Below are 12,636 nucleotides of genomic sequence, written 5' to 3'. Positions count from 1 at the left end.
TATTGCGTGTTTATGTATATAAGTTGTATATTTTAAAAGACTGTCTGGAGTATTCCTGTGGATCATGGATAATTTAGAGTTTTGTAATTATTTGCTATTACTATTTAAGTTTTATATCAAAAGTCATTAGTTTAGACACTTAACATCCGTAATGTGAAAATGTCACATTCATAACAGTGGTTTTCCCTACATAATGTATTATAAAAATGAGCTTCAAAAACACACTTATTGTGTTCAAGCAAGTCTTTTTCATGCTACATTGGTAGTTTGTTTAATAATTTACAGAGTTTGTAGGACACTTGTAAAGTGTGTGTATTTCATGTTATGTCCATAACGCTGCTAAAATGTATTCATAGGATGTAAAATATTATATGAAATGTGAGGATTTTGCAAGAATCAGAGGACAGAGGTTACATTAAAAGTTATGTAAATTAATTCACTGATACTAATTTTATCTATGTTTAAGGCATTGTATCTACCAATATAAGTCTAACTGTCACATGCATAATGTTGAAACTGTTGTATAATAAAAGGGAAGAACAAATAAATAATAATATAAACTATATATTTTCTGAAAGCGTAGACTCTCAGGATGTGATCTAACATGGCATGAAACATGTCCCACCCACCTCATTAGTATACTGCCCAAGCATAACACATTGGGTATTGGTAAATCGGGTATATGGCTGATACCTAAAAAAAGTAGTAGCCCCCGGGGACCAAACAAAATTTTTCCGTAAAAGTCTAGTGGGGCTACATGCCCACCAAATTTCATGTTCCCCGGTGTTTTGGTGTCCCTGGTATCGTTGACGAAAAATTCAGTAGATGACAAAAAAAAAAAAAAAAAAAAACTTTGACAATCCCTATATGACCGCTTTCGCTAGCTATGCTAGCGGCGGTCATAATTAACACATTAACGTCAAGTTTTGAAGGGACAAAAGAGAATTTTTCTTGCCCGACCGGACAAGAAGCCTGATTAAAACATCAACAAAAAAATAACTAGGGAGTCACTAAAACGAGAGAATGATTCTGATTTCATCAACGTTACATTTATTGTAAGTTGCTATCGATAGTGGATGATAAATGTATTACTGACGGTAAGAAGGTCGAGCTGTTGACGCTATAGTTATACATAGCTTCAAAGTTTTGTAAAGTTATTAGAAATTTATTTTCATAAAACATCTTCATGAAAATAAAATTGAAGTTGCCACTGTATCAATCTAGAAATGTGCTGCAGCTAAAGCCACATGTCTGACCATGTTATATTTAAAATCTGAAGATGATAAGTCTAAAACTCTGTATTTAGTTAAATGTTTTTCAAGATCATGTCATATGACTTTATTTTGATTAGACTCTAAAATGTAACTGATGTTTATTTCCATCTTCTAAGTCATCTATTCAGTCTATAGTCTCTATTTGTGGTGCAAACGAGCCCTATTCAGTCTCAGTCTCTCCTGCACACATTCACACCTCTCCAGCCTGGTTATGGCTCTAAATATGCATTTCTTTGGTCTGCATTATAGTTACTAACGACTGGCTATTCACGCTGTTTCAATCCCTCATTTCTTTTATCAAAGTTCTCACTTCACATTTGAAATTGTATCAAATGCCCTTCTTGAATAAAGAAACATTTCAGTAAGCATTCCTATTTAGAAAAAAATCATACAAGAATAACTGCTAGGTGGCAGGTGCACCTAGGGCTAGCTAGCATGTTAGCTTAGCACACCATCAATACATGACAGTTTATGAGATTAAAACCATGTTTGTGCTCCAAACTTACTTTATAATGCAAGTCGAGTGTTTTAAATAACATTCTGTGATCTGATTTGGCTTCAGATTAAAAAAAATCTGACAGAAAATATATTATTTTATAGTATTCTGCACGATGATGAAGTCTATATCGATTAGAATTACATTATAAATATAATCTATTATTATGAAAATACCTGGCATGGCTCGTAGAACACAGGTAAATCAAATATCTTTGCAATCATGTTTATTGTCTTCAAAACATCTTTATCTTTATCAATATTTCTCCAAATCTGCACAGTTTTGAGCTAAAAGCCCTGAGGGACGTTGTTTTGTCAAGCGCTGTCATGACGACAGCACAGGAGTTTTTTTTCTGAATGGGAGCGGCTGACGGTCATAATTCATATTAAAGGTATCACCTCATTTTTTCATTTCATAACTCCTGACACAAATGAAGAAATAACTATCACTATAAGTTTCTCAGAATACAATAGTGATCAAATACTGAAACTAGAGTCTTATATCTTTTTAATGATGTATAGTTTGTCAAGGTATAACATTAATTGTCAATCTGATCTGTCAATCAAACTTTGAACTATTAAAAAAAAAAACGCTTCAGTGCGTCCGCGTTCTGGTGAAGCTTAACACAACAAACTGCCGATAAAAAGTTTAAAGAGTTTTTATATTTTTAACTAGGGGTGTAACGATTCATCAACTACATCGATGTATCGATTTATATTCCTACGATCCAACTGGATCGATCTGTGCTCGGCAAGTTGGCCTTCCAGACGACATATCGATCTAATATCGTTTTAAAAGGTAATGAATCGATTGTATCGATACTAGGAAATAGCGCATTGGATTTAAGCACGTTAGACTTTATATGGATGTTTTTTCTTTGCACTTTTAATGATAAAGGCGTTAAACGTTACTCGATTCAGTCTGCCTATCTGTGTCGTCGTCGCCATGCGTGACGCGCCAGCAGCAGCGCAAAGACAACAAGCAGCGCAAAGACAACAAGCAGCGCAAAGACAACAAGCAGCGCAAAGTCTCTCGCCTCAGAAAAACGGACTGTCCTGTCCTCTCAGCCGCTATACTGCAGTAGCGCACACTCTTCAATTGCACGCGCAAATGCGCCGGAGCGCGCTGTATCACTTCACTAAAGCGCAAAAGAAATACGAGCATGCAACGTCGTAAATTAGTAAGTTAAGAAATAAAAGTAAAATACCAATAAATTTCGTTATTGGTACGTCATGTGTGTTGCTATTTATCAGGAGCAGTTTCCATGTTTCTTTACCAGTTCTTCTAAGTATTGTGTATCACCATGGTAGCATTGTTGTTTGTTTCCATAACAAAATGCCACTTACTGGTTTTGTATATTTTTATATGACTGTGGTGGCTCATACCAAGATTGTATTAACAAAAACTAGTTTGGGACTGCTATTTAATAGCTTAACCTCGCAGTGCCTACTGTCTATCAGTATTTGTCATATTCTTAAAAAAAAATTGTTAAGTAAAGGGGGACAGAACTTGTGTGTCAACAATTTTTGTGTAAACAAATGTATTATAATAGGCTTATATAATTCCTAAAAAGGTGGGTCGCGGCTTGATGACCATGGGGAAATGTGGGTCCCATGGCCAAACTATTCAAAACATCATTCTATGTTGTGATAATCGTAATTAATAATCACAATTACAATTTCAAGGGAATAATCAACAATTATCATTTTTGTCATAATCGTTCAGTCCTACTTATTAAAATAAAATGTGAATGCATTTTACATTAATTGTTGTTTACTTGTTTGTTTATATCTATAATTAATTGATACCTGATTCCCTTACAAGAATTTTTGGCTAAAAAGTCACTGAATCGATTTCAAGTCACTGAATCGTTTCGGATCGGATCGTTCTAAATGAACCAATATCGTCCTTGAATCGTATCGACAACCACGAATCGCGGATCGAATCGAATCGTTGTTAAAATGAATCGTTACACCCCTATTTTTAACACATGATATGGTTAGGCCCCGATCACACCTAAAGCATTTTTCAGGTTTGAAAACGTGAGGCACACAGCACTGCCCCATCACACAGAACGAGCAATGCGCTGCGTTTTTAATGTTGCTAGGCAACCACTGAAACAGCTGTCCTGTCAGTCAAGTAAACGCTTTATTTACTTTCTGTTAACATTGTGGTAGTTACGGTTCGTGAAGTCGTTAAGCTCCTGGTAACCCGCGAGAGCACCACAAGTTTATCCTCCATCATCGCACTCTCCGGGCGTTCAAGCAACTGTAGCTTTCATCAGTAAAACGGAAGGCCCAGTGGAAAAAAACGCCATGACTGTGATTACCTATGGCACTCCGCCACAACCATGCTGTACAGCCATATCGCACTGCTAGAGTGAGATATTGCTTTAATATAATATAATATAATATATAAAAATACCTATAACTGCAGCCATACACTGAAGTCCACATCCATTGTTGCAGCATTTCTCATTGTTGGCACAGTCACTGTCATCGGCACACGACACGAAATGTATCCGGGCACACTTTCCTGGTTCATATGTTCTGATTGGACACACTCCTGGGTTTGCTGTTATACAGACACATGACAGAGAAGCCAAATCACTGAATGCTGAATATCTTTTTCACTGGGGCTTTTGCTGTTGTTGCTGTAAGGACCTTTGAAATAACTGAAATCATTTGGCGAAGTGATATGGACATGTAATGCAGTCAAGACCTGCCTGGAACTACTTTAGCCGTGCGTTTCCCAGAAAATAACTGCACACCTTAGAATCTTTGTCAACTAATCAGATTAAAGCATTCAACAGACCTGTAGTATAATATAATATAAAATATTATATTATATTATATAATACCTGTAACTGGAGCCACACACTGACGTCCACCGCATGCACTGCTGCAGCATTTCTCATTGTTGGGACACTGACTGTCGTCGGCACACAGCGCTAAACCCATCACGGCACACTTTGCTGTTTCATGATCTGTGCTTGGACACACTCCTGGCTTTACTGTTAAACAGACACATGACAGAGAAGCCATATCACTGAATGCTGAATGTTTTTTTTTTAAATGTAAAAAAATATATTTGTAAGTTGTATATATTATTGGAATACGTTTTACAGCAACGAACACCTCGGGTGTGCATCATTTTCTCAAAATGCAACGGACTTAATTGTTTTAAGTTCACTTAAATTAACAGTTGTTATATTTTTTGGAGCCAAATAAATGTTACAATTTATAGCTTTCAATAATACTGTAGTGTTGAATGGCCATAATTAATTTTTAAAATTGAAAATAAATAAATAATTGAAGACATCAGTATCAGAATTGGTATCAGTGATACTGGCCTTCATTCATAGAAAGATGCCATTAAACAATTATTTACAATATACTGTCTTTATGTTGTTTCTACATTAATTTGAAGATTAACTGTGAAATGATTACATTAAAAAATATATTAAAACAAGCTATCTTGTGCAATTATAACAAAATGATCCCCATATAAAAACACAAATACACAGTAAACAAACATTTAGGTGAGATTTGCAATGGTAATTGAACAATGTTTATATATGAATAAAAGCCATAATCAAATATGTCATCATATAAAATGATCTCTTCAGAAGAAATTCCTTGATTTTCAATGGATGGACAATTTTTTTTTTAGATAATATAAAAAATATCTCTATGACAGTAGGCGGTTCTTCCCTGTGGTATTGAAAATTGCTACATTTCAAGGTATCGTATCAAAGTAGTGTCGTGACAACAGTAGTGTAGGGTGCCACAAATTTGTGAAAAATTTCGAAGGGTGCCGTGACAAGGTTGGGAAAAAGGTTGGGAAACACTGTTCTAGACCATACCAGAGCATTTACTAGTTGCCATATACACCAGGAAAGACACATTTATTAATTATTATTCATTAATGTTAATAAGCATTTCAATAAAAAAAAAAAATAGCATTTATATTTCTGTATTGTGTTATATTTTTATGTTAGTAAGTGCTGTTAAAAATTGCTCTGTGCATAATGAGCTGGTGGGTTTATGGTGTGATTTGTTGTGGACCGGTTGTGGTGGGCCGCTCTGTGTCAGAAAGTCCAGGGCCACTTTTTAGCCCTATAATATAATATAATATAATATAATATAATATAATATAATATAATATAAAAATACCTGTAACTGCAGCCATACACTGAAGTCCACATCCATTACTGCAGCATTTCTCATTGTTGGCACAGTCACTGTCATCGGCACACGACACGAAACGTATCCGGGCACACTTTCTTGGTTCATATGTTCTGATTGGACACACTCCTGGGTTTGCTGTTATACAGACACATGACAGAGAAGCCATATCACTGAATATCTTTTTCACAGGGGCTTTTGGTTCTTTTGCTGTTGTTGCTGTAAGGACCTTTGAAATAACTGAAATCATTAGCGAAGTGATATGGACATGTAATGCGGTCAAGACCTGCCTCTAACTACCGTATTGTCCGCACTATAAGGCGCACCGGATTATAAGGCGCACCTTCAATGAATGGCCTATTTTAGAACTGTTTTCATATATAGGGCGCACCGGATTATAAGGCGCATAGAATAGAAGATACTGCAGTCAAACGTTTGACTGGGTTTGCGTTATGCAGTGGTCACCAACCTTTTCAACCCTAAGATCACATCCAAAGTCCAAATGTAAACCAAGATACCTTGTTTATACTCGACGCGTCCGCATGAGCGCGAAGTTAATAAAAAAAATAATATCCGTCTGCTCGGGCAGATTCGGCTTAACAGCGCGCGCGCCTCTGAATCCGAAGATGCATGACTTTGAGCCGAATCTGCCCGAGCAGACGGATATTAGTAGTACATCTCATCACACCGGCTCCCAGTTTGCGCGTCTAAATCAGTTATATGGTCTGGTGTTCAGTCTAAAACAAAACAGTTGCGTCAAGTATAAATGCCTCGTCTGTTTGGGGAGTTGCGCGCGCAGTCAGCGGAGGCTCGCGCTCCGGTGTCAGGCGAAAGTATAAACAAGGTTTAAGTCAGCGGTTGTTTAACAGACGTTAACATAAGGCGCCAGATCCATATATAAGGCGCTCCGGATTATAAGGCGCACTGTCGTTTTTTGAAAAAAATAAAGGCTTTTAAGTGCGCCTTATAGTGCGGAAAATACGGTACTTTAGCCGTGCTGAAGGGAGTGGATTGGACTCCACTGCTGCTTCCATGTATATGTAATGAGTGATTATAATCAAGGTATTAATCAATATTCTAAATATCAAGTGAATTGAATGACTTCTCTGGCGATTTTACTTTGTTATAGAAGTTACCAGTGTGATCACTGAAATGATCTTTTAATGTATTCTTTAATGTCTGTATTTGATATCTGAATGCAGTAACAGTGCTTTCTTATTTAGCCCGGCTTCCAGAACTTAAATAGGGACATGTTTTGTGTTTGAGAAAGGTCTTCAACATGTTAAAACACATAGGGGTCTGAAGTCTATAGTTTAAGGTACCATTTCTCAGTTAAAGCCTTACTTTTAATCTTACGTTAAACTATACATTTATCTCTGTAAAGCTGCTTTGAGACAATCTACATTGTTAAAAGCGCTATATAAATGAAGATGACTTGACTTGACTTTCCAGTTAGACTAAAGTTTCCTATCCTTGAGAGGAAGTACGCATTATCTCGATGTTTTGAGACGAGACTCCTGTTTATAGTTAGAGCCTGGCCAAATCCAGCCTTGGAAAAGCTGTGTGTCGGTGTGTGTGTTAGTCTTCTTGGTTACAGGTTAAGGAACCACTGGCATTATTGGAGATTGAGTTGTTGTTCGGGACATGCTGGCACCCAGCAACCCAAATCTGCGACCTGGAAGGTCACGACGTGCCTAACTTCAGGGTCCGAGTGTCAGTTGCATAATCTATGGAGATATGCTTCTGTCTATCTGTATATGTGTGGAAAATTACTATGTTTATCTGTTTCTTAGCCAATGAGAATCATTCAACCTGTAAGCAATGACGTAGCTTAGACCTTGGAAATGGTATAACTGCTGTGATTGTTGTAACTGTAAACGGGGCGGCCTACGAACTCCTGTGTGAGTCTTGAAGCTGACTGCTGCTGATGAAACTGCAAACTATCTTCAGTAAAACTTTTCTTCAATTTTTTATAATTCTGACTCCGGGTCTTCTTTCAAACATCTGGTCCTTGGGTCCTAAACTGTTAACCCCTAACAGTGCATTTCCCAGAAAATAATTGCACACCTTAGAATCTTTGTCAAACAATCAGATTAAAGCATTCAACAGACCTGTAGTATAAAATAATATAATATTATACCTGTAACTGGAGCCACACACTGACGTCCACCGCATGCACTGCTGCAGCATTTCTCATTGTTGGGACACTGACTGTCGTCGGCACACAGCGCTAAACCCATCACGGCACACTTTTCTGCTTCATCATTTGTGCTTGGACACACTCCTGGCTTTACTGTTAAACAGACACATGACAGAGAAGCCATATCACTGAATGCTGAATGTTTTTTTTTTCAATGTAGTCGGGCAGGTGATTTTGCGAGCCCTGCATTGTGCTTTTGAACTTCCGCCCGCCTGCCCGCTCTGGTGCTCTCAGAGGCAATTAACGAACGCACCCACAATAGCCTAGTTTTTTATGTACCTGTTCGTTTTTTAAAAAAAATGACTAAATTCACACACTTTTACGATGTTTTTGGGATTCAAACTGTTGGACAGCTACAAAATACTTTCAAAATTTAAGACTTTATAAAGCCGTGATAAGACTTTTTAAGGGTCTTAATTTTCCCAAAATTGATTTATCACCTTTTAATACTTTTCAAGACCCCGCGGATACCCTGTTAAAACACGCAAATTCTGTGCATTTTGGGCATTTTTTTTGTGAAACCCTATTTAGGCTATTTTGTCCATCAAAAGTGTGCTTTCCCTTTAATTGAGCGTGAGCAGTGCAGCAAATAGACTCGGCGCCGAAACACGCGCTTCGCACTGCGCTGCTCGCGACGCTCCTGCTCCTGTTGTGAATGCACTCATTGATTAACATGCACGCCGAAAATAAATACGCGCTTGCGGTCTGAACGGACGTAATTCATGAGGTTTCTTACATGTGTGTTCCGTGTGCACGTGTGGTGCTGATGTTGCGCGATATTAATCATGCGGCGCCCGAGTGCATTTGACCGGCATAAAATCGGCATTTGTCAGACTGACCAGCCGGACACCGGTCACAGCCGATCACGTGAAAATGGGCCAATTCCGATTTCTGCATCTCTAGTTATTATATTTTCTATTTATTCTTTGTGCAGCACTTTGGTAACCTTGTTTTTTAAAATGTGATATGTATAAAGTTGATTGGATTGGATTTTTTGCTGCGATATCCTTCTCACCTTTTTTACCCCTGACCAGTTTTCATGCCTGCATTTTGCAAAGACTGAAAAAAGGTGGGGAAACACTGTTCTAGACCATACCAGAGCATTTACTAGTTGCCATATACACCAGGAAAGACACATTTATTAATTATTATTCATTAATGTTAATGATAAGCATTTCAAAAAATAAATAAATAAATAATAATAATAATAATAATAATAATTATATATATATATATATATATATATATATATATATATAAAATAAATTATATATATATATATTAGGGCTGCATCTAACGATTATTTTTGTTGTCGATTAATCTATCGATTATTTCTTCGATTAGTCGACTAATTTAACGAGTGCATTACCGCCCGCACTCGGCCATCAGATCTATGTTCCCGCGCCGCACTCTGTTGCGTTGGGTCCATAGACTGTCCCGCGGGAGTGCAGGTCTCTAGTCTATAGTACATGTGCATTGCATACACAACTTTTAAAAACTGGCAAATGCACTGAAAGCTTCATTGACAGATTGAAGTTTAAGTTATAAATTAAAGTCCATTTTATTGTCGCCGAATGGGGCATAGTTTGCATAGTGAACAAAGCACCTTTCTGTTCGGCCGTAGTTTAAAGTATTCCCATACTTTGGATGATCGTGGTCTGTCATTTTCACCATGAGCGAGAGCAGAAGCCGCCATTACTCGATATTTAAACGTAAATAATTTTTGTGATGCGTCGACGCATTTCATGCGTGTCGACGTATTTTCATAGTCGACGTAAACGATGACGTCGACGCGTCGTTGCGGCCCTAATATATATATATATATATAGCATTTATATTTCTGTATTGTGTTATATTTTTATGTTACTAAGTGCTGTTAAAAATTGCTCTGTGCATAATGAGCTGGTGGGTTTATGGTGTGATTTGTTGTGGACCGGTTGTGGTGGGCCGCTCTGTGCCAGAAAGTCCAGGGCCACTTTTAATATAATATAATATAATATAATATAAAAATACCTGTAACTGCAGCCATACACTGAAGTCCACATCCATTACTGCAGCATTTCTCATTGTTGGCACAGTCACTGTCATCGGCACACGACACGAAACGTATCCGGGCACACATTCCTGGTTTATATGTTCTGATTGGACACACTCCTGGGTTTGCTGTTATACAGACACATGACAGAGAAGCCATATCACTGAATATCTTTTTCACAGGGGCTTTTGGTTCTTTTTTTTTTTTCTTTTTTTTTTTTATTGGAACAAAGAACACAAAGTTATCATGGATGCTACAATATCAGACAGTATCACAAAATAATTCCAACATCTTGATATACAATATCACACTTTCCTCAATGGTTTACATACATAATCCATTTTTCCCACAACTTGTTACATTTGTCCAGTTTGAGCCTTAATATAAATGTAAGTCTCTCCATACTGTATATTTCGTTAATGATCCCTAGCCATTGAGCCTTAGTTGGAGGGTCAATCTGCAACCATTTACGGGTTATTGCTTTCCTACTGCTTGCTAACAATATTTTTAATAAATATTTATCCTTGTCTAAAACATTTCCTGGTATTTTACCTAAATATATAGTAGTGAACGAAAAATCAACCTCTACTCCCAATATTTTCCCAATCTCTGCCACTACTCCTTGCCAAAATAATTTTATTTTTGGGCATGCCCAGAAAATATGATAGTGATTAGCCATCGGGGTTTCACATTGTCTCCAGCAAAAGCTACGGCTCTGTGAGCCTGTATGAAGTGCTGTTAATTTGGGAGTTATAAAAAATCTTACTAAATTCTTCCATCCAAATTCCCTCCAGGATCTTGAGTTTGTGGTATTTGTCTGTATCACACATATATCTGTCCAGTCTTCATCTGTTATTTGTGAGCCAGATTCTTTCTCCCATTTTTGTTTGATGTATATTGATGAATGATTCTTGGAAGCTTGCATACTTCCATACAATCTAGAAACCAGCTTTTTGTTATCTTTTAATGTGTACGCATTTGAGAATATTGTAATTAAATTATGATCTTCTGGCAATGTACTTTTAATTTTTTTGGGCTTTTGGTTCTTTTGCTGTTGTTGCTGTAAGGACCTTTGAAATAACTGAAATCATTTGGCGGAGTGATATGGACATGTAATGCGGTCAAGACCTGCCTGGAACTACTTTAGCCGTGCGTTTCCCAGAAAATAATTGCACACCTTAGAATCTTTGTCAACCAATCAGATTAAAGCATTCAACAGACCTGTAGTATAATATAATAATATAATACCTGTAACTGGAGCCACACACTGACGTCCACCGCATGCACTGCTGCAGCATTTCTCATTGTTGGGACACTGACTGTCGTCGGCACACAGCGCTAAACCCATCACGGCACACTTTTCTGCTTCATCATTTGTGCTTGGACACACTCCTGGCTTTACTGTTAAACAGACACATGACAGAGAAGCCATATCACTGAATGCTGAATGTTTTTTTTTTTTCAATGTAAAAAAATATATTTGTAAGTTGTATATATTATTGGAATACGTTTTACAGCAACGAACACCTCGGGTGTGCATTATTTTCTCAAAATGCAACGGACCGGAGTCAATTATTCTGCTAATCATTATTTCCAAAAAACAAGGAAATAATTTGCTGTAAGGACCTTTGAAATAACTGAAATCATTTGGCGAAGTGATATAGACATGTAATGCGGTCAAGACCTGCCTGGAACTACTTTAGCCGTGTGTTTCCCAGAAAATAATTGCACACCTTAGAATCTTTGTCAACTAATCAGATTAATATAATATAATATAATATAATATAATATAATATAATATAATATAATTAATATAATATAATATAATATAATATAATATAATATAATATAATATAATATAATATAATATAATTCAGGGCTCGACATTAACACTAACTAGATGTCCCGCATGGCGGTACAAAATATGACCGCCGCTCAGGCCTGCACTGGCTTTCCACAAAAATAAATGATGTGGAGCAATTTGGCTGTATTGCGTGTTTATGTATATAAGTTGTATATTTTAAAAGACTGTCTGGAGTATTCCTGTGGATCATGGATAATTTAGAGTTTTGTAATTATTTGCTATTACTATTTAAGTTTTATATCAAAAGTCATTAGTTTAGACACTTAACATCCGTAATGTGAAAATGTCACATTCATAACAGTGGTTTTCCCTACATAATGTATTATAAAAATGAGCTTCAAAAACACACTTATTGTGTTCAAGCAAGTCTTTTTCATGCTACATTGGTAGTTTGTTTAATAATTTACAGAGTTTGTAGGACACTTGTAAAGTGTGTGTATTTCATGTTATGTCCATAACGCTGCTAAAATGTATTCATAGGATGTAAAATATTATATGAAATTTGAGGATTTTGCAAGAATCAGAGGACAGAGGTTACATTAAAAGTTATGTAAATTAATTCACTGATACTAATTTTATC

General features: G+C 36.7%; 1 protein-coding gene across 1 annotated transcript in view; it reads right to left on the bottom strand.

Moving 5' to 3' along the window:
- The window catches only part of LOC311303007 (uncharacterized protein), a 66,154-nt gene that overhangs the window by 26,249 nt on the left and 27,269 nt on the right, over window positions 1–12,636 (bottom strand). Inside the window, exons 15-20 of the mRNA XM_084429209.1 lie at window positions 11,441–11,593; window positions 10,171–10,320; window positions 8,098–8,250; window positions 5,946–6,095; window positions 4,631–4,783; window positions 4,195–4,344 (exon numbers count right to left, since the gene is read on the bottom strand). Coding sequence (XP_084285335.1) covers window positions 4,195–4,344; window positions 4,631–4,783; window positions 5,946–6,095; window positions 8,098–8,250; window positions 10,171–10,320; window positions 11,441–11,593 — 909 coding nt within the window. The remainder of the gene's footprint in view (window positions 1–4,194; window positions 4,345–4,630; window positions 4,784–5,945; window positions 6,096–8,097; window positions 8,251–10,170; window positions 10,321–11,440; window positions 11,594–12,636) is intronic.

The sequence above is a fragment of the Rutilus rutilus genome (genome assembly GCF_951802725.1).
Source record: "Rutilus rutilus genome assembly, chromosome: 13".
Lineage (NCBI taxonomy): Eukaryota > Metazoa > Chordata > Actinopteri > Cypriniformes > Leuciscidae > Rutilus > Rutilus rutilus.
Note: the sequence above shows the minus strand (reverse complement) of the source record. Positions and strands in the feature narration are given on the sequence as shown.